This window comes from Oreochromis aureus, linkage group 3 (assembly GCF_013358895.1).
Source record: "Oreochromis aureus strain Israel breed Guangdong linkage group 3, ZZ_aureus, whole genome shotgun sequence".
Taxonomy (NCBI): domain Eukaryota; kingdom Metazoa; phylum Chordata; class Actinopteri; order Cichliformes; family Cichlidae; genus Oreochromis; species Oreochromis aureus.
The window spans coordinates 30,665,658-30,687,778 of record NC_052944.1 but is presented as its reverse complement, the minus strand read 5'-3'; the positions used below and the strand labels follow the sequence as shown (position 1 = coordinate 30,687,778).

The following is a 22,121-nucleotide window of genomic DNA, read 5'->3' as shown; positions in this document are numbered from 1 at the left end:
TCTCTAGACTATCTGGAGCTGCTGTCCATCCTGTTGTATTGATATGAACATTTTAAAAAAAGTATATATGAGTACGAATTTAGCAAACATAGACAAACAACCATAAACATGGATTAAGAACAATAAAACCTAAAAGTATTTCCATTTGCTAAATGATTGCATTGTAGGGGCAGAGATGTTCTGACCTCTATGCCATCCTTTTTTCTCTCTCTCTACTTCCCAAGCAGAACAATGGGTCGCAGACAGACAAACTTAATTACTATGACTCGAGAGTCATCTGACAGACTGGGACATGTGGGTCACCCCAGTTCTGTTTGCCCCTTTTAAACTTTGAGCACATGCCCCTTCAAAAATCTCTGCACAGCCCTGCCACTCAGTGTTTCTTCTTTACTCAACTTTTTTACTCGGTGTGCTTATTCTAGAGATGGACCGATCCGATATACAGTATTGGCATCGGTCCGATCCTGACCTAAATTACTGGATCAGTTATTGGAAAGAAATAAAAACTGTACCCCGATCCATCAAATATCACAAAAGCATATCACAAAACTTGTGACGTGGCATAATCCAGATTGTGACCTTAGCACGTCGGAGCAGTATGTGTCACGTTATAGAGCGGCTGTTGTGTGCAAGACCTGTTGGCGTTGTGAAGTTACTACACACTAAAAGCATTTGGAGCCTCGCTACGTGCTGCCAAACTGTCATTTCACCTCCGAGCAAGCTATTCCAGAGAAGTAAAGCAAGTGTGTAAGTTCATCTCTGAATGTTTGCAAAGCATCCCCACGTTAAGCTTAACAACCGATATATGGAGCTTGGACGTCTGTGCTTTGTCATTGCTAAGTCTGACCTTACAATGGATAGACTCAAGTTTTACGTTGCAAAACGCAGTGCTGTAGGCTAAACAGTTTCATGGTTCCAAAAAAACCCCCAAAACACTTTTTTCATACTTGTATTAAGTTTTGTATTAAATTACACAAAATTCAATCTCAGGTTAAATGTGCTAGAAGCAACTTACACTGACATCCATCTTGATAAAAGATGAGTGTCAGGATAGGCCATGTTTGCATTTATTTGCACTGCTTTTCACTCTGGATGTCTATTTATGTTCAGCTGTAAGTATAAAGGAATCCATTCTACAACTTGTTTTTTTTTAAGTTGTTGAATATAAACATTATTTTGTGCTCATATTGCACTTTTTTTTCAGAACCAAAGAGTTTTTGAAATATGCATAAAATCACATTTTAAATTACTTTTTAAATATTACTTTAAATACTTTAACTTCATTTAAATTTCTGCTAAAAGTTCAAATAAAAGATTAATATTGTTGAACTGCAAAATATTTTGGGTGCAGTTTATTTTTTATAAGTATAATAATGTTTAGTGTTTCTTTTTTCAAATTTGAGTATGAACTTATACAACATTCAGCAAAATGAATTCAGTTTTTTTATTGATCATAAACAGACTACATCGGATTCATATCGGTGTCGGCAGATATTCAAATTTATGATCTCGGTATCAGACATTAAAAAGGGGTATTGTGCCATCCCTAGTGTATACATCTCTCTGCATTGAATCATTAGTTATTAATAATCTCTGGCTCTTATTAACAGGTTGTGTACCTCTCCTAACCCTTAAAGGGCCACAGGACATGGATGCCCTCTCCTGAGCCGGGTTTTTGTGGAGCTTTTTCCTGTTAAAAGTGAACTTTTCCTAACCACTGTTGCCATGTGTTTGCTCACATTGATTGTTGGGGTTTCTCTGCATTATTGTGAGGTTTTTACCTTACAAATCACAATGAGGAGATTGCTGTTGTGATTTGGGACTATATGAATAAAATTGATGTTAATGCTGGTAATGGCATCACATGAGTCGAAGCCTTTTCTTAGAGTCTCTTGTTGATCACAAAATGTAAGTGCAGTACAACAACAGCAAAACTGTGGCACGGGAAATGGGAAACCTTTTCAGAAATTATAGCTTTTATTGCTTAATAAGACATCTTTGATCTGTCAATCATATCAGCAATATAGCATACACATGTCAAGTAGTTCTATTATTATTAGATACTTCACAATTAAGTTAAAATTAGAGATTTGACAATATCGGGGAAAAATCAAACAAAACCTAATTTCTTCAATCTTAAGTGTGTTGTTGTGTTTTGTTATTGTTTTTAAAGTTTGATGTGTTTCATGGTCTCAAACATTCTTCCACTTTAGTCACATCTGTATGAAAAATTATGATCACAGTGAATCAAGGCACTGGGTAGTTCAAGCAACAACCCCATAAACACAGCTATCACACTCATAGATGTTGTGAGAATCTTTAAGCTCAATGTTTTAGTTGTTTATGGATCACAAACCTATTGAACATAAATACACCAAACAATATGTTCCCACCACCAAAGGGGAGTAAGATAAAACAAAATGTTAGTAGATAAAGTGCTAAAGCGGCTGAAGAACAAAATCTCCTTCATGAAGGAGGGAAACTGCTGACTAAATATATGATAGTTTACCAAAAACCACATTCCAAATAAACACTAATTTTGTGTAACACCTTTTACGGCTTTCTTTTTTTTCTTTTTTTAAATTTTAACAACGCATTGTGTTCTGCGTCCTGTACAGGGCCGTGCAGAGACGTTTAAAGGGGCGGGTGCTCAAAGCTAAAAAGGGGCACATTGAACCAGGCTGAATAACAAAAACACACATTCATCAAGAATCTAATATGGGATCGCATCATACTATATCACTGTTGTGAGACAAAGCAAACGTAGCCTGTGTTTTCTGCTGCTCCTGCTGCTGATAGTGCTGGAGGGCAGGGCTGTGCTGATCTGAGACTGTAGACATTAAAAAGTTCATAGGAGAGATGGTAGCTGATTAAACAAGTGTCATGAGATAACAACAAAATGCGCTTGGAACCATAAGGCAACAAAAAACTGAGAAATAAACTAGGTTCTGCCTGTGAATCACTCTTTGCTTCTCTTCTTCCTTCCATCCCCTCATCTCATCTATCACTCTCCACTTGCTGTGTATCTGAGAACAAGGCACAACTTGCTATTGCAATAAACTATAATTTAATTATCCACACTTACCAACTCCTGCACTTAATCTATCATAAAATGACAGAAAAATGTTATAGAAGCAAAACATTCCAGTTGTGCTTATTATTATTTTTATACTGCAATACGTCTCCAACAACTGGTACATGTGTTAATGTTACCTGTGCTCTTTGTAATCCAGCTGCTGAGGGATCCACTGCCTTTAGTAGCCTCACACAGCTCCTACTGTTTCCTCCTCATGTCCTTATCAGCCATGTCTGGACAATGTTATATCATGAGTAATAATTACAAAAAAAATCCATATAAATAAAACACACATGCACGCACACACAGGGACATTTTAGACCTTCTTCAGAATACGGTATATACTGTGGGCACAAGTTTGCATCATGGTGCTGATCCAGAATCCTTCCCTTATTATTTATTACTAGAGCTACAATAATAAAGCAATGAGGGGATAAATAAATATGAAATAATGTATTTATGATGATTCCATTTGTTTCACTATCCACTCTGTGCAGGGAGAAAGCTTATTACATTTTTAAACTGTAGAGATACAATAATTTTACTGCTGTAAAATCAGCATTTTAAAATGTAAATCTAATATAATGTGTCTTAATGTATGTTCTTTAAAATACAGCGTATGTTTTTAAAATGTTCTAATTATGATAATCCATAATTATGTGGACATGCATATTAGATCGTTTTTAGTGAAATATAATCCCTCCAGAAAGGCAGGAAAAGCCCTGTAACTTACTTTAAAACTAAATATGTTCCCTAAAACGGTGACAGAGCTACAGAACCATGACAGTCTTACCCAGTGAGCCAGCAGCTATGACCAGCACTACTTGTGCAGTTAATAAAAGGACAGGTAATGTTTGTCGCGCTGTTGCACACACAGCACGCTCATTTGTTTCAGTTCGTCAGTTGCAACAAGACAGCTTACCAACGTGTACATAATAAGCTAATACTCCTGTGTGCTTTAGACTACAGTGTGTGCTGTACAGCTACTTACTGGTTTTGTCGCATCAGTCTGTCTCTGAGTTAATTTGTGTTTCTCCTACAGCTCCGGACCACTAAAAATGCGCGTGCTCTTTATGAGCTCGTTCCCGGCTCGTAACCAGCGTGTTCTGCCGTCAAGGGCGATCATTGGTTAATAGTGATCATGTGACTGAGGCAAGCCAGATCCTTTTATTTAGCAAAACTGTGATTAATAGTTAAATATTATTGTTGAGGGGCACAGACAGGACTCCACACGCACACACACATTTAAAAAAAATAAATAAATAAATAAAAAAATTTTTAAAAGTTGCCTCAACAAAAGGGCACTTTGGGCACCCATCAGGAAAGGGGCGGGTGCTCAAGCCCCTCCAGCCCCCCCCCTCTGCACGTGCCTGGTCCTGTAGACCACTGCCAATCAATCTCGTGCTGTGTCTCCTGTACAGTACAGAATGAGTTCAGGTAGTCAAATCTACATAAATCTTCGATTGCTAGCAGTGTGACTCTGAAGAGCTGTCCTGTGTGTTTGTAAGTTTTCTCCCAACAAACACAAAAATGTCAAACACAACAAGAAAAGTGTATACAGTGTGTAGTGATGGGTTTTACAGCCTTAAAACATCTATAATAACTGTAAAAAATTAAAGTTGGCTATTATTTTTTTTAACGCAACTCCTGCGATAAATGAGGGACTACTGTACCTGGTATTAAATCCAGTTCTTTAGATTCTTTACGGCGAAAAAAGGACACGGCTCAAAGTGGTCTTTTAACTTTAAAAATGATCTTTATTTTACATATCCGGATATCGAGACCTGAACACACACACAAAACCCCAAGTCTGAAATACAAACGGAAGCCTAGGTATTTATATACTTGCTCTACGTCACATACACTTTAAGTTTCGATCAAACAGCCTAGTTGGTTTCACTTTCTGGTCCTATGCTCTGCAAAAGTATGCAGTTACCATGCTTTTGCAAACGCATATCATTTCCTGTCAGGACTTTTTGGCACAGAGTTAGACCTTTCTTCTATAAAGCAATATGACCAGCAAATACGCATTCAGATTATAAATTTAAACTTCAACACTGGTTATTATGAAAATCTTACATGAGAAAGAGATTTTCTTTTTTCTTCTACAGCCTTATATGTTCTCTGTATAGCTTCTAAAGGTGACTCAGCATCCTTAGCTGCTTCATTTCCAATTACACCTCCCATTATTCCTCCTCCAGTTGCTGCTCCGACCAAGCCTACTGCTCCAGCAGCTACTAATGCATTCTGTTGCTGTGCAGCTGGCACAAATCTGAAAAGCTTTTTTGCGACATTCACCAATTGTGGGTTCTTCACAGCTTTGATAGCAAATTCAGCCAATGTTACTACACCGAAAAAAGCACCTAGCAAAGCTCCTGTTCCAGTCCCTGCCATTTGGATCAGAAACCTATTGATCACATTAGTTTTAGCCTGCTTTCTGATCTCTTCTGTGGTCTTATCTGGCATTGACTGTCTAATGTGTTCTACCTGTTCTCGTATTGCCGTCTCCACATGTTGCAGCATTTTATTTGTGTAGTAGCCTCCGTTTCTTTCCGCCACCATTTTTTCTATTGTTTTCAGTAACTCCTCCACCTGGAACTGGTTGCTCCTGTAGTTATTTGGCTGGTTGTTGTTCCAGTGTTTGTTATCAAAGACGTGACACCGACCACCACACTTTGACACCAGATCACTCAGATTCTTGTTCTGACTGACAAAATCTTCAATTTTTAAATTTTCGTCGAGCTGATCACCGTGAGTGAAAACAACTACAGCATATTTTAGAGCTTCATCTGAGAAATACTGAACTGTCTTAGTGATGACAGCCTGCTCATGCTCTGTGAATTTATCCACTCGAAGCACAATGAGAAAAGCATGAGGCCCAGGAGCACACTCTGTCATACAGCTCATTATCTCAGAGTTCAAATCCGCCTCAGACCTTCCTGTGTCAAAGAAACCAGGGGTGTCGATCAGAGTGATGCTTCTTCCACTGACTGTTTTGGTTTCTGTTTGGCATTCAATTGTTCCAGAGTTTGGAGAGGGGTAAGTGGCAAAGAGCTCCTCTCCAAGAATGGTGTTACCCAGGTGACTTTTCCCAGATCCAGTTTTTCCCAGCAGGACCAGCCTCATGGTAGTTGACTCTAGAGGAGAACAGTGACTCTGTTAAGTACATTTGTTTCTTACTTTTGCTGCCTTCGAAATACTTTTTGGTCATGGTTTGAGGTTTGAAATAGGAAGCAGATTTTACAGTATAGGCTTAGTCAGACACAGAATCAATGCTAAAGAATAAGAGGAGAATGCAGTTTGCTATTAGGCCAAGCTTTGGGTTGGTTATTATAAATATCCAGAATACAACTTGTGGGTTTCAGGTTGTTGACCACTTCATTCAGTAGGACACAGGCTCAAAGTGTTCAAAAGCAACCAATGTTGGTGTGAGGACAGATGGGTCTGTAGCAGGAGGGATAATATGAGACCTGATCACTAAATGATAATTAGGTCAAGCTTTTGTTCAGTCTTTGGAAGGTTAATGCAAGACTGTCTGAAACCTCAAAATTTCGGTATTTTGAGCTGTTGTCCAAATGCTGTGTATTTAGTACACTGTGATGGACTGAATGTTTTTTATATTCTCTAACTTGTGTAGTAATTCCCTATTGATGTTTTAGATGTTGTCTCTTTTTTAACTCAAGATTTTTAGAAAGGAAAAAACCAAATAAAATAAAAAACACTGTTTTGATTCTTAGTTGTAAATATTTCCCTACACTCACCTTGGTCTGGGTCTTTTTGGTGAAAATCTTCAGTGAATTTGTCATTTTGGACAGAGCCAAATGTCTGTAAAGACAACAAATTAACAGCATTAGTAACACTTTCTGTACAGTATATTATTACAGATAATACTGGGGTCAGATGAGACTGTCCCTGCTGACTGATATTGGCAAATGAGATGGTAAATGAGCTTTTACTATTGGAACATATTTGATTACTATATTCAGAGTTTCTTTTTTTAAGCACAAATCAATACAAGAGTTTGGTATTGGTGGCATTCTTCAACTATCAGCATCTTAATTGTCAGTAGTTGATTTTTAGGGAAAAGTGCTATGTCATAACCTCGTGTGTCTCCTCATCATCAGGGTGAATGACGATGCGGATCAGGAGTGGTGTGATGCCTGCTCGTTCCTCTTCAAATACATAAACTTCCTCCATTAACACCCTCTCCACTTCACTGGCAGGAAACTGCAGGGCCATCCCAGCCCCGAGGACGGGAAGAGCGACCGATCTGAATCCTTTCTTCTCACAAGAAGATAGGATTGTGTTGATGCTCATTCGAAGAACCTATAGAACATAACAATATTGGATTATGACAAATGGCTTCATTAAAAAATGTCCTCACAAACAGGCAGACTAATAAAATCATTCCTTACTATCTCACCTGGACTGCAACACCATCTGGGTCACCATCAAAGGGAACAAGATTGAGGAAGAAGACTGCATTAGACTGAAGTCCAGGTAAGTCCTCCAAAAGTACTGAGTCACCAGGCATGGTTTCATCTTCTGCTTCCTTTATAAACCTTGTGGTCAGCTCAGGTCCAGCTACTTCAAACAAAGCATTTCCAACACGGGTAGAGAGAGGATCATGGCCAACCATAGGAGACACCAAAGCATCCACCTAGGAGAAGAGCAGGAGATTTTGTGGGCTTAGAAAATGTGTTTTATATAAATTGGAGATTATGTATCGGAATTTCAGGAGCGGGACCACGCCTCCAAATACGCTCCTTCTGGTTCTATTGGTTAACCCAGTTCTGTAAGCTGTTCATTCTCGTTTACGTGTCCCACCCTCTCTCCCCTTTTCAATTCTTTAACTTCTTCACTTCTATTTAGTACATGGGGATCTGCCAGGCATGGGAGCCGTCGCCAGTCCCCTTTGAGGTCTTCCCCAAACCACAGCTCACTTCATGTCCAAGCATTCACCTTTACCTACTAAAACACTGTCAAACCTAAGATGAGGATGTGGGCGCAGCTAGTGAATGATCAATTCAAACTAACTAACTTGTGTTGGTGTGATCTATCTTATCAGCAACGTTTCTCACCTGCTGGCTCTCGATCGATCCCTGAATAACCTCCATGTGGACTCTGCCTCCAGGAGCTCTGGCAGTGGCTCCTCTTGCTGTATCTTCATCAGGTATATCTATCCCTTGGAGAAGCCTGTCACATGCTTCCTGCATGGCCCTCACCGCCTCCTCTCTGTTATCAATCAGGATGATTTTCCTCAGACTTCGACCTCCCACACTGCCAAAGTCCTTCACAGCAGCAACAGTTGCCTCAGTGCACACAGTGAGAGGAACCCCACAGACACCTGAGCTGATACAAGGAATGGCTATGGACTGAAACTCCATTATTTCTGAAAACTTTAAAGCAGAATGCACAGTTTTTTCCAGTAACATCTTATCTCTCTTACTTGCTTTTCCACCTACAGGCACAACTGCATGAAGCAGTTTCTTGCACTTTAAGTTACCCCCTGTGGTCACTACTGTTTCTCCTATGGGAATTTTCCCAAAACACTTCACTAATTCATCACTCTCTCTCTGTATTTCAGGACCACCAGCTCGACTCAGTGCAGCAGCAACACCTGCAGAGTGCTCCAAGTCCTGATTGGCTGCATTTACCAGAGCATCAGCGTGTTGCTTGGTGATGTCACCCTGACACACAAACACCTGGAGCCCATCACAAAGGCTGTAGCTAGCAATGGTTGTGCTTTCCTCACTTAAACTCAGAGATGCCATATTGTCACGTAAACTTGAAGGTTCCTCAATGTCTACCAACCTGGCATGAACCAGAGACAGTTCTCCAACAACAACAGCCTTCCCAGACTCATCTGTGTACACCTTCACCTCACCTGCAGTCTGACAAGAGCTGCTGGACTGAACCAAAGCTTCAACTTTGTCAGGGTTTACCTCATAATGGCACAAGTAGCCACCAAAGAAAGCGTCTACCTCAGCTTTCCAATCACTAACTTCATCTGCAGCACCAGGTTGAGCTCGCCTCCTCACTAAAACCCTCCCCTCCTCACAGTAAAGATCAGCAGAGCAGGCTAAACAGCCAAGCATGTTCTCAAGTTCTTGCTGAGCATGAGGACATTCTTTCAGGTAACGAAGGAGATAATTATCAACATGTAGTTCATACTCTTCATCACTTGGTGGAAGAGACGAGGCAGGAATGTTCTCAGGAGGCTGTGATTGGGAAGACATGCAAATAAGAACAGCTATCAACATGTAGCTAACTGTCCTTACATTAATAATATAATGAAATGGACAATGTTCATTTGGATCCATAAAACTATTAAAAAAGATTATTAAATTAATGCATGAAATTTACCTCTGCTGGAGCAGAAGTGGGGGTGGTGAGGTGAGAGGTGTCATTTTCCAGAGTTTCTCGGACAAAGATCACCAAACGACGATCTTCAAGATCCAAAACATGCTCTGATCTCTGAAGGACTCGCTGCTGATCTGTAGACAGATATCCCAAATTACAGACTGAATTCTTATATAACCTTTTTTTTTTTTTTTTTTTTTCGTCCTTTGCCTTCTTTATAGTGTTTTTTCTTCTCTTTTCACCGAGTGACCAAAAGGTAAAACATCTAATTTAATATCAAATGTGTCACACGCACAATATTTCCCTGACTACACAAGGCTTGTACGGCTTATTTTACTTCCTGTATTACAACACGTACAAACAGCAAATACAATAAAAACTGCACATGCAGAGATATCCGAGTAGCTCTCTTTCTCTGTCTAACCAGCACATTTACAGAGGAAAGACTTCAAATGTGACGGTGGGAAATCATAGTTTCAGTAATTTCCTGAACTCGCAGCTGCTGATCACCAAATGCTTTGTATAACGTTAAGTTTCGCTTTCCAGATAAACTTTCGATTACGTTTCCTTTTTCACTACTCACAGCTGTACTTCAGCAGTTACAATATAATATCTCTTAAACAGCTGAGACCTTTCTGTTACTGCTATTTTAAGCGAAAGACAACATTAAATTATTCATTAATGGTCATTTGTAAGTGTGTGTGTGTGTGTGTGTGTGTTCAAAAGCATGAGAAACCTACCTCTTTTATTTCGGAAAACCACACTGTAGACGTTCTTGTCCACTCTCGTCACTGGTCCGCACTCTCCTCCGCCTGATTTGCGGTGAATACCGAAGTATTTTTGTAATCTCGTCAGATGTCCTTCTTTAAGACTCTCACACTCAAAGAAAACCGGGTGCTGGGTCTGATCACCCATCATCCCGCTGTAACTGAACCAAATATAAGCAGCGATTTGCAAGAGCTCAGCACTCTCTGATCGCACTGTATGTCTAATTCTGCAAGTCGAGCTACAGGTTTCTCTCGTATATGCGTCACATGGGGCGCATGACTAAGCAACCGTGCATGCAGGTAATGATACATTTAGAACAGTAATAACAACGCCTCTGTGATAAACCAGTCTGGACATTAAAGAATTTATAAAGGTCCCTGTACGAAAACCTTTTAAAACCAGTTTTCTTTATCCAATTCTGGACTTCTGTAATTACTGATCTTTATTATTATTATCATCACATTGTACCTGTGCAACTTTCCATTCATCATATTTTCCATACACCTGGTGGTTTAAGTTATGACTGAAGATATCAGCATGTGCGTCTGAAGGCAGGTGCTCTGTACAATATCCTTCTCATTAAGTAAAGCACTTCTATGAAAATGTCAATTTCATCCATTTGAAAGCAGAAACTAAATAAGTCAACAATTGCAGTGACATATTAATCTTGTGAAGCTTTTGCTATGATGCAGCTTGAGCACAAGTAAAACTTAGTCAAAACCTAATCTGGCCCCAAAGCTCATGACCTGCTCTCTAAAACCCTTTTGAGGTGCAGTACGAGGACATGCTCTGTTGTTAATACATCTGACTTAAATGTGAAAGATTTCTACTTCAACTCACATCCAATCTCAGGAGGTGTGTTGACATCTTTGTACTCGTACTGTCGGTGTTGTGCTAAAGAGTGATGTGATTTGTTTGGGTTTTTTTGTTTTATATTTATATGTAATATCTTTGCATATATTGACAAATAGACTGTAATCAATAGGATTTACAAAGGAGTTTTATATAAAGTAAGTTAACTGTTTTGCAAGTATCTTCATGACTCTTCATGACTGTGTTATTGTACCCACATTGTCTTTTTTGGCCTCTTAAAATATCTTTATATAACTGTTTGTTGCTTAGTCAAATTCAACCACTCCAGGTTAACATTGACAATATTTCGTTGTCTCCACCTGTTCAGCCAACCTTTCTGCTGCACCTGACACCGTTGAATAGTGCCTATGATTGTCTGTGGTGCCCAAGTAGCAGATATACCTATCAGTCTTACCGTAGACCTCCATCAGCTTTTCTTTCTCCTTTAGTGGCACTGTAGCCAATACCAGCTGGTGAATCTTCAGCACCAGGCTCAAAATGAGCTTGTACGATGCCAAGCAGCTCAGACAAGACAGGGTGACATTGTTTCTTACCACGCAGAAGGATTCACTTTTTTTTTTAAGCAGACACATTTGGGCTGACCTGTATTTACTGATTTCATGTGTTCGCCTCTTTCAGTGCGCCCCAGGGTGGTTGTGTGAATGTGTGTGTGAATGGGTGGATGACTGGATGTGTAAAGCACCTTGGGGTCCTTAGGGACTAGTAAAGCACTATACAAATACAGGCCATTTTGATACCACCGCTTATATTTATTACACCCGCATGTGTAAAAGAAAATAATGCACTTTCAATTGGAGCAGGGCGATATGACCAAAAATATTTATCAGGATATACATTTGAAAATTTGCGATAACGATATAACTGATGATATAATTGACACTAGACAAAAATACTTTACAACTCCTCAACTTTATTAGTGCAAAAAAAACAACAAAAAAAACGTCAACGTATTTTCACTTAAACAAGCAGCCTTTTTAAGTGCATTAAAGTTATGTAAAAAATTAACAGTGCAAATGCAAATCCTTGCTGACAGTTTAACCAAAAGGCATTTCCAGTGGAAATTGGCCAACTTATCCTCAGCATAACCATGTATAATATCCACAAAACTTAAAAAGAGGTTATACACACACAATACGGTAATATTATGTTGAAGCACAGTACGTATCACTCCGCGAGGCTGCTGCCTACGATAGCCGTAATGCTCCGACAATCCATCAAACGGTGCGGGGTCGTAGCTTAGCAAAGTCGTACTGAAACATTTGGCAGATTTTCGAGCGCCATGTACCACATAAAATCGTTTCGAGGTCAGTAAACACAACCAGAATTCATTCATAAGGCACACGGGATTATAGGGGGCACTGCCGATTTTAAGAAAAATCAAAGGATTGATTTTAAGTGTGCCGTATTTTCAAAAAAACACGGTAATAACGACGGCCCGCTAGCATGCTCTACCAAAAATAGTGCTTTGTTGTGTATCTGACGGACGAAAGTTAAACCAGTTCCACATTACTGAAGTTGCAGCATTTTTACAAACCAGTTCTGGACCATCCGTTTCATTCAATGATCCGCTTTCGCTCTTCTCATTCTGCGTCGCCGCCATGTGTGTATGTAAACAAAGGCACTGCGCATGTGCGTTTTACCATATTCTATCGCAATATTTCATTTTCTTATCATTGGCCAACATTATACCGGTATTACCGTGAACGGTATGATATAGCCCAGCTCTACTTTCAATCACTCTCTTTATTATTTTTGCTGAAGACTATTATAGACAGGTCAATAACCTTGTACTAGTTTAAACTAGTGCTTAAAGTGTAATCAATTAAATATAAAGAAACATAAATAATATACAAATATCTTATTTGAATTACTGTTATATAAATGAAAGTGAGAAAAACAGAGACTGAGCTCCATTCGCTAAAACATCTCAATAAAAACCGCCTCTGCTTTTAAAGAGAAAATAAAACAGAAGTTTTCAGCCTGACTCTAGTTGTTGTTTTTTTGTCTACTTTTAATAGAAAATGTTATTTGCTGCATTATTTACATCATCCTCACTATAATCTGTTACTAACACACTGCACGACCCTAAAGAATATATTTACACGGTTTAAAGAAATATGAAAAAAATACATTAAATACAGGTGAACTGTTCCTTAAACATTTTCATAACAAATGAGAAACGCGTTGATCACAATTACTGAGTGAGGTATAACAAGTAGGTTTGTTTGGAAATGTGCTGTGTTTGTCTGAGTCACTGATTCACAGAACAGCATCATCGAGATGTACTGATAGCCAAACTGGCCAGCAGGTGTCACTGTGCACGAGACGTTCACATTGTTTCAAAGCCTCAAATGCTTCAGTGTTTTTGCGAAAGCCTCGCTTTGCCATCAATAAAGACAGCTAAACTCAACAATACTGATGTCATGTCTGAATGAACTTGGGAATAACATTATTCTAACAGTGACTTGTGTCTAAAACATCGCTTTATTAGATTGAGCAAGCTAGTAATGTTAAGCAAGATTAAAAAGTGTTCAGGAAAGCTGATTGACAAAACTAGATGTCACAGGTGCAGCCCCCTCTCATCTCTCTAAACCTGTGGCTGGCTTCTCTAGACTATCTGGAGCTGCTGTCCATCCTGTTGTATTGATATGAACATTTTAAAAAAAGTATATATGAGTACGAATTTAGCAAACATAGACAAACAACCATAAACATGGATTAAGAACAATAAAACCTAAAAGTATTTCCATTTGCTAAATGATTGCATTGTAGGGGCAGAGATGTTCTGACCTCTATGCCATCCTTTTTCTCTCTCTCTACTTCCCAAGCAGAACAATGGGTCGCAGACAGACAAACTTAATTACTATGACTCGAGAGTCATCTGACAGAACTGGGACATGTGGGTCACCCCAGTTCTGTTTGCCCCTTTTAAACTTTGAGCACATGCCCTTCAAAAATCTCTGCACAGCCCTGCCACTCAGTGTTTCTTCTTTACTCAACTTTTTACTCGGTGTGCTTATTCTAGAGATGGACCGATCCGATATACAGTATTGGCATCGGTCCGATCCTGACCTAAATTACTGGATCAGTTATTGGAAAGAAATAAAAACTGTACCCTGATCCATCAAATATCACAAAAGCATATCACAAAACTTGTGACGTGGCATAATCCAGATTGTGACCTTAGCACGTCGGAGCAGTATGTGTCACGTTATAGAGCGGCTGTTGTGTGCGAGACCTGTTGGCGTTGTGAAGTTACTACACACTAAAAGCATTTGGAGCCTCGCTACGTGCTGCCAAACTGTCATTTCACCTCCGAGCAAGCTATTCCAGAGAAGTAAAGCAAGTGTGTAGGTTCATCTCTGAATGTTTGCAAAGCATCCCCACGTTAAGCTTAACAACCGATATATGGAGCTTGGACGTCTGTGCTTTGTCATTGCTAAGTCTGACCTTACAATGGATAGACTCAAGTTTTACGTTGCAAAACGCAGTGCTGTAGGCTAAACAGTTTCATGGTTCCAAAAAAACCCCCAAAACACTTTTTTCATACTTGTATTAAGTTTTGTATTAAATTACACAAAATTCAATCTCAGGTTAAATGTGCTAGAAGCAACTTACACTGACATCCATCTTGATAAAAGATGAGTGTCAGGATAGGCCATGTTTGCATTTATTTGCACTGCTTTCCACTCTGGATGTCTATTTATGTTCAGCTGTAAGTATAAAGGAATCCATTCTACAACTTGTTTTTTTTTTCTAAGTTGTTGAATATAAACATTATTTTGTGCTCATATTGCACTTTTTTCAGAACCAAAGAGTTTTTGAAATATGCATAAAATCACATTTTAAATTACTTTTTAAATATTACTTTAAATACTTTAACTTCATTTAAATTTCTGCTAAAAGTTCAAATAAAAAGATTAATATTGTTGAACTGCAAAATATTTTGGGTGCAGTTTATTTTTTTATAAGTATAATAATGTTTAGTGTTTCTTTTTTCAAATTTGAGTATGAACTTATACAACATTCAGCAAAATGAATTCAGTTTTTTTATTGATCATAAACAGACTACATCGGATTCATATCGGTGTCGGCAGATATTCAAATTTATGATATCGGTGTCAGACATTAAAAAGGGGTATTGTGCCATCCCTAGTGTATACATCTCTCCGCATTGAATCATTAGTTATTAATAATCTCTGGCTCTTATTAACAGGTTGTGTACCTCTCCTAACCCTTAAAGGGCCACAGGACATGGATGCCCTCTCCCTGAGCCGGGTTTTTGTGGAGCTTTTTTCCTGTTAAAAGTGAACTTTTCCTAACCACTGTTGCCATGTGTTTGCTCACATTGATTGTTGGGGTTTCTCTGCATTATTGTGAGGTTTTTACCTTACAAATCACAATGAGGAGATTGCTGTTGTGATTTGGGACTATATGAATAAAATTGATGTTAATGCTGGTAATGGCATCACATGAGTCGAAGCCTTTTCTTAGAGTCTCTTGTTGATCACAAAATGTAAGTGCAGTACAACAACAGCAAAACTGTGGCACGGGAAATGGGAAACCTTTTCAGAAATTATAGCTTTTATTGCTTAATAAGACATCTTTGATCTGTCAATCATATCAGCAATATAGCATACACATGTCAAGTAGTTCTATTATTATTAGATACTTCACAATTAAGTAAAATTAGAGATTTGACAATATCGGGGAAAAATCAAACAAAACCTAATTTCTTCAATCTTAAGTGTGTTGTTGTGTTTTGTTATTGTTTTTAAAGTTTGGTGTGTTTCATGGTCTCAAACATTCTTCCACATAGTCACATCTGTATGAAAAATTATGATCACAGTGAATCAAGGCACTGGGTAGTTCAAGCAACAACCCCATAAACACAGCTATCACACTCATAGATGTTGTGAGAATCTTTAAGCTCAACGTTTTAGTTGTTTATGGATCACAAACCTATTGAACATAAATACACCAAACAATATGTTCCCACCACCAAAGGGGAGTAAGATAAAACAAAATGTTAGTAGATAAAGTGCTAAAGTGGCTGAAGAACAAAATCTCCTTCATGAAGGAGGGAAACTGCTGACTAAATATATGATAGTTTGCCAAAAACCAGATTCCAAATGAACACTAATTTTGTGCAACGCCGTAAAAGGCATCACACAACACCTGTTTCTTTTTTTTTCTTTTTTAAAAATTTTAACAACGCATTGTGTTCTGCGTCCTGTAGACCACTGCCAATCAATCTCGTGCCGTGTCTCCTGTACAGTACAGAATGAGTTCAGGTAGTCAAATCTACATAAATCTTCGATCGCTAGCAGCGTGACTCTGAAGAGCTGTCCTGTGTGTTTGTAGGTTTTCTCCAAACAAACACAAAAATGTCAAACACAACAAGAAAATTGTATATAGTGTGTAGTGATGGGTTTTACAGCCTTAAAACATCTATAATAACTGTAAAAAATTAAAGTTGGCTTTTATTTTTTTTAACGTAACTCCCGTGATAAATGAGGGACTACTGTACCTGGTTATTATGAAAATCTTACATGAGTAAGAGATTTTCTTTCCTCCTGTACAGCCTTATATGTTCTCTGTACAGCGTCTGAAAGTGACTCTGCATCTTTAGCGGCTTTATTTCCAATTACACCTCCCATTATTCCTCCTCCAGTTGCTGCTCCGACCAAGCCTACTGCTCCAGCAGCTACTAATGCATTCTGTTGCTGTGCAGCTGGTACAAATCTGGAAAGCTTTGTTGTGACATTCACCAGTTGTGGGTTCTTCACAGATTTCATAGCAAATTCAACCAATGTTACTACACCGAAAAAAGCACCGAGCAAAGCTCCTGTTCCAGTCCCTGCCATTTGGATCAGAAACCTATTGATCACATTAGATTTAGCCTGATTTCTGATCTCTTCTGGGGTTTTATCTGGCATTGACTGTCTAATGTCCTCTACCTGTTCTCGTATTGCCGTCTCCACATGTTGCAGCGTTTTATTTGTGTAGTAGCCTCCGTTTCTTTCCGCCACCATTTTTTCTATTGTTTTCAGTAACTCCTCCACCTGGAACTGGTTGCTCCTGTAGTTATCTGGCTGGTTGTTGTTCCAGTGTTTGTTATCAAAGACGTGGCACCGACCACCACACTTTGACACCAGATCACTCAGATTTTTGTTCTGACTGACAAAATCTTCAATTTTTAAATTTTTGTCGAGCTGTTCACCGTGAGTGAAAACAACTACAGCATATTTTAGAGCTTCATCTGAGAAACACTGACATATCTTAGTGATGACAGCCTGCTCATGCTCTGTGAATTTATCCACTCGAAGCACAATGAGAAAAGCATGAGGCCCAGGAGCACACTCTGTCATACAGCTCATTATCTCAGAGTTCAAATCCGCCTCAGACCTTCCTGTGTCAAAGAAACCAGGGGTGTCGATCAGAGTGATGCTTCTTCCACTGACTGTTTTGGTTTCTGTTTGGCATTCAATTGTTCCAGAGTTTGGAGAGGGGTAAGTGGCAAAGAGCTCCTCTCCAAGAATGGTGTTACCCAGGTGACTTTTCCCAGATCCAGTTTTTCCCAGCAGGACCAGCCTCATGGTAGTTGACTCTAGAGGAGAACAGTGACTCTGTTAAGTACATTTGTTTCTTACTTTTGCTGCCTTTGAAATATTTTTTGGTCATGGTTTGAGGTTTGAAATAGGAAGCAGATTTTACAGTATAGGCTTAGTCAGACACAGAATCAATGCTAAAGAATAAGAGGAGAATGCAGTTTGCTATTAGGCCAAGCTTTTGGTTGGTTATTATAAATATCCAGAATACAACTTGTGGGTTTCAGGTTGTTGACCACTTCATTCAGTAGGACACAGGCTCAAAGTGTTCAAAAGCAACCAATGTTGGTGTGAGGACAGATGGGTCTGTAGCAGGAGGGATAATATGAGACCTGATCACTAAATGATAATTAGGTCAAGCTTTTGTTCAGTCTTTGGAAGGTTAATGCAAGACTGTCTGAAACCTCCAAAATTTCGGGTATTTGAGCTGTTGTCCAAATGCTGTGTATTTAGTACACTGTGATGGACTGAATGTTTTTTATATTCTCTAACTGATGTAGTAATTCCTTCTTGATGTTTTAGATGTTGTCTCTTTTTTAACTCGAGATTTTTAGATGCCCGAAAGGAAAAAAACAAATAAAATAAAAAACACTGTTTTAATACTTAGTTGTAAATATTTTCCTACACTCACCTTGGTCTGGGTCTTTGTGGTGAAAATCTTCAGTGAATTTGTCATTTTGGACAGAGCCAAATGTCTGTAAAGACAACAAATTAACAGCATTAGTAACACTTTCTGTACAGTATAATATTACATATAATAATGGGATCAGATGAGACTGTCCCTGCTGACTGATATTGGCAAATGAGATGGTAAATGAGCTTTTACTATTGGAACATATTTGATTATTATATTCCAAGTTTCTTTTTTGTAAGCACAAATCAATATCAGAGTTTGGTGTTGCTGGCATTCTTCAACTATCAGCATCTTAATTGTCAGTAGTTGATTTTTAGGGAAAAGTGCTATGTCATAACCTCATGTGACTCCTCGTCATTGGGGTGAATGACGATGCGGATCAGGAGTGGTGTGATGCCCGCTCGCTCCTCTTCAAACACATGAACTTCCTCCATTAACACCCTCTCCACTTCACTGGCAGGAAACTGCAGGGCCATCCCAGCCCCGAGGACAGGAAGAGCGACAGATCTGAATCCTTTCTTCGCACAAGAAGATAGGATTGTGTTGATGCTCATTCGAAGAACCTATAGAACATAACAATATTGGATTATGACAAATGGCTTCATTAAAAAATGTCCTCACAAACAGGCAGACTAATAAAATCATTCCTTACTATCTCACCTGGACTGCAACTCCGTCTGGGTCACCATCAAAGGGAACAAGATTGAGGAAGAAGACTGCATTACATTGAAGTCCAGGTAAGTCCTCCAGCAGTACTGAGTCACCAGGCATGGTTTCATCTTCTGCTTCCTGTCTAAACCTTGTGGTCAGCTCGGGTCCAGCTACTTCAAACAAAGCATTTCCAACACGGGTAGAGAGAGGATCATGGCCAACCATAGGAGACACCAAAGCATCCACCTAGGAGAAGAGCAGGAGATTTGGTGGGCTTAGAAAATGTGTTTTATGTAAATTGGAGATTATGTATCGGAATTTCAGGAGCGGGACCACGCCTCCAAATACGCTCCTTCTGGTTCTATTGGTTCCCCCAGTTCTGCAAGCTGTTCATTTTCGTTTACGTGTCCCACCCTCTCTCCCCTTTTCAATTCTTTAACTTCTTCACTTCTATTTAGTACATGGGGATCTGCCAGGCATGGGAGCCGTCACCAGTCCCCTTTGAGGTCTTCCCCAAACCACAGCTCAATTCATGTCCAAGCATTCACCTTTACCTACTAAAACACTGTCAAACCTAAGATGAGGATGTGGGCGCAGCTAGTGAATTATCAATTCAAACTAACTAACTTGTGTTGGTGTGATCTATCTTATCAGCAACGTTTCTCACCTGCTGGCTCTCGATCGATCCCTGAATAACCTCCATGTGGACTCTGCCTCCAGGAGCTCTGGCAGTGGCTCCTCTTGCTGTATCTTCATCAGGTGTATCTATCCCTTGGAGAAGCCTGTCACATGCTTCCTGCATGGCCCTCACTGCCTCCTCTCTGTCATCAATCAGGATGATTTTCCTCAGACTTCGACCTCCCACACTGCCAAAGTCCTTCACAGCAGCAACAGTTGCCTCAGTGCACACAGTGAGAGGAACCCCAGAGACACCTGAGCTGATACAAGGAATGGCTATGGACTGAAACTCCATTATTTCTGAAAACTTTAAAGCAGAATGGACAGTTTTTTCCAGTAACAGCTTATCTCTCTTACTTGCTTTTCCACCTACAGGCACAACTGCATGAAGCAGTTTCTTGCACTTTAAGTTACCCCCTGTGGTCACTACTGTTTCTCCTATGGGAATTTTCCCAAAACACTTCACTAATTCATCACTCTCTCTCTGTATTTCAGGACCACCAGCTCGACTCAGTGCAGCAGCAACACCCGCAGAGTGCTCCAAGTCCTGATTGGCTGCATTTACCAGAGCATCAGCGTGTTGCTTGGTGATGTCACCCTGACACACAAACACCTGGAGCCCATCACAAAGGCTGTAGCTAGCAATGGTTGTGCTTTCCTCACTCAAACTCAGAGATGCCATATTGTCACGTAAACTTGAAGGTTGCTCAATGTCTACCAACCTGGCACGAACCAGAGACAGTTCTCCAACAACAACAGCCTTCCCAGACTCATCTGTGTACACCTTCACCTCACCTGCAGTCTGACAAGAGCTGCTGGACTGAACCAAAGCTTCAACTTTGTCAGGGTTTACCTCATAATGGCACAAGTAGCCACCAAAGAAAGCGTCTACTTTAGCTTTACAATCACTAACTTCATCTGCAGCACCAGGTTGAGCTTGTCTCCTCACTAAAACCCTCCCCTCCTCACAGTAAAGATCAGCAGAGCAGGCTAAACAGGCAAGCATGTTCTCAAGTTCTTGCTGAGCATGTGGACATTCTTTCAGGTAACGAAGGAGATAATTATCAACGTGTAGTTCATACTCTTCATCACTTGGTGGAAGAGACGAGGCAGTAATGTGCTCAGGAGTCTGTGCCTGGGAAGACATGCAAATGAGAAGAGGTATCAATCGGCAACAAAGACCGCCTTATGTATATTATAGATAGAGATAAAGCAAACTCTGCTCATATTAATATTATAATCAAATGGACAATGCTGATTCTACATGGATCCATAAAACTGTCAAAGATCTTGATTAAATCAAAACATGAAATTTACCTCTGCTGGAGCAGAAGTGGGGGTGGTGAGGTGAGAGGTGTCATTTTCCAGACTTTCTCGGACAAAGATCACCAAACGACAATCTTCAAGTTCCAAAACATGCTCTGATCTCTGAAGGACTCGCTGCTGATCTATAAATAGATATCTCAAGTTACAAACTGAGTTTCATGTAGAATTTATTTTTATGTGACTTATTTTCGTTTTTATGTTTCTTTTTTCCTTCTTCTTTATTCTTATCTTTTCACTCACTGTCGGCTGCTGATCAACAAATGTTGTGTAATAAGTTTCGCTTTCCAGACTTTTGTTTTGCGTTTCCTTTCTTACGTGTCCCATTGACACCAGTGACTCACTTGTGAAAGTCTATTAGTTCCTAAACAGCAAAAACCTTCTGATACGGTTACTGAGAGAAAATATTATTATTGATAATAATAATAAGTGGTCATTTGGAGACTGTCCGTACATAATTAATGTGTAAATATAATTACCGATTAAAATGCATAATAAACCTACCTTTTTTATTTAGGAAAGCAACACTGTAGACGTTTTCGTCCACTGTGGTCACCGGTCCGCACTCTCCTCCGCCCGATTTGCGGCGAATACCGAAGTATTTTTGTAATCTCGTCAGATGTTCTTCTTTAAGACTCTCACACTCAAAGAAAACCGGGTGCTGGTAACGATCAGCCATCATCCCGCTGTAACTGAACCAAACATAAGCAGCGACTTGTAAGTGCGCAGCACTCTCTGATCGGAGTAAAGGACTGATCCTGCTAGTCGATCTGCAGGCTTCCTCAATGTGCACAAACACCTGTGTGCGTCATAAAGGTCACATGACTAAACAAACGCGCCTGCAGGTGATGATAAATTTAGAACAGTAATAACTACACCTTTGTGGTAAACCAGTCTTCCAAAGCTCCCCGTACCGAAACCATCTAAAACCAGTTTTCTTCATCCAAGTAGGCCCTACGTTTATTAAATGCCTCTGTAATTACTAATTTTGTTTTATTAACACTTTTAAAGCTAGTTGTTCACAAGAGCCAGAACAGCAGGATACTACAAAAAAAATCAGACATCCCCAGAGGTGAACACGTGCCACTTCTAAATAGATTTTACCAAAGATATAAACAATGCTCTGTCTTTAGAAAAGCCATTC

General features: G+C 39.5%; 2 protein-coding genes across 2 annotated transcripts; both read right to left on the bottom strand.

Annotated features, from left to right (window-relative positions):
- Positions 1-3,274: 3,274 nt before the first annotated feature.
- Positions 3,275-10,467, bottom strand: LOC120439178. Its single transcript, XM_039609925.1, has 8 exons — positions 10,180-10,467; positions 9,443-9,573; positions 8,158-9,297; positions 7,500-7,736; positions 7,178-7,402; positions 6,838-6,901; positions 4,750-6,213; positions 3,275-3,309 (listed from the first exon to the last, which is right to left on the bottom strand). The coding sequence occupies exons 1-7, from the start codon at positions 10,355-10,357 to the stop codon at positions 5,141-5,143; spliced, it is 3,048 nt and encodes a 1,015-aa protein (XP_039465859.1). The 5' UTR covers positions 10,358-10,467; the 3' UTR covers positions 3,275-3,309; positions 4,750-5,140.
- Positions 10,468-15,646: 5,179 nt separating this feature from the next.
- On the bottom strand, positions 15,647-21,787 carry LOC116315024. Its single transcript, XM_039609923.1, has 7 exons — positions 21,482-21,787; positions 20,972-21,102; positions 19,644-20,789; positions 18,986-19,222; positions 18,664-18,888; positions 18,323-18,386; positions 15,647-17,690 (listed from the first exon to the last, which is right to left on the bottom strand). The coding sequence occupies exons 1-7, from the start codon at positions 21,657-21,659 to the stop codon at positions 16,618-16,620; spliced, it is 3,054 nt and encodes a 1,017-aa protein (XP_039465857.1). The 5' UTR covers positions 21,660-21,787; the 3' UTR covers positions 15,647-16,617.
- Between the last annotated feature and the right edge of the window lie 334 nt (positions 21,788-22,121).

Bases quoted from the DNA above. Each gene is read 5' to 3' on its own strand.
- LOC120439178 (XM_039609925.1), bottom strand. From the start codon at position 10,357: ATGATGGGTGATCAGACCCAGCACCCGGTTTTCTTTGAGTGTGAGAGT. The intron at 7,737-8,157 runs GTGAGAAACGTT...CTCTTCTCCTAG, and splicing joins GATCGATCGAGAGCCAGCAG to GTGGATGCTTTGGTGTCTCC. The intron at 7,403-7,499 runs GTGAGATAGTAA...TATGTTCTATAG, and splicing joins CAGATGGTGTTGCAGTCCAG to GTTCTTCGAATGAGCATCAA.
- LOC116315024 (XM_039609923.1), bottom strand. From the start codon at position 21,659: ATGATGGCTGATCGTTACCAGCACCCGGTTTTCTTTGAGTGTGAGAGT. The intron at 20,790-20,971 runs GTAAATTTCATG...ATGTCTTCCCAG, and splicing joins CCACTTCTGCTCCAGCAGAG to GCACAGACTCCTGAGCACAT. The intron at 18,387-18,663 runs GTTATGACATAG...TTGTCTTTACAG, and splicing joins ATGACGAGGAGTCACATGAG to ACATTTGGCTCTGTCCAAAA.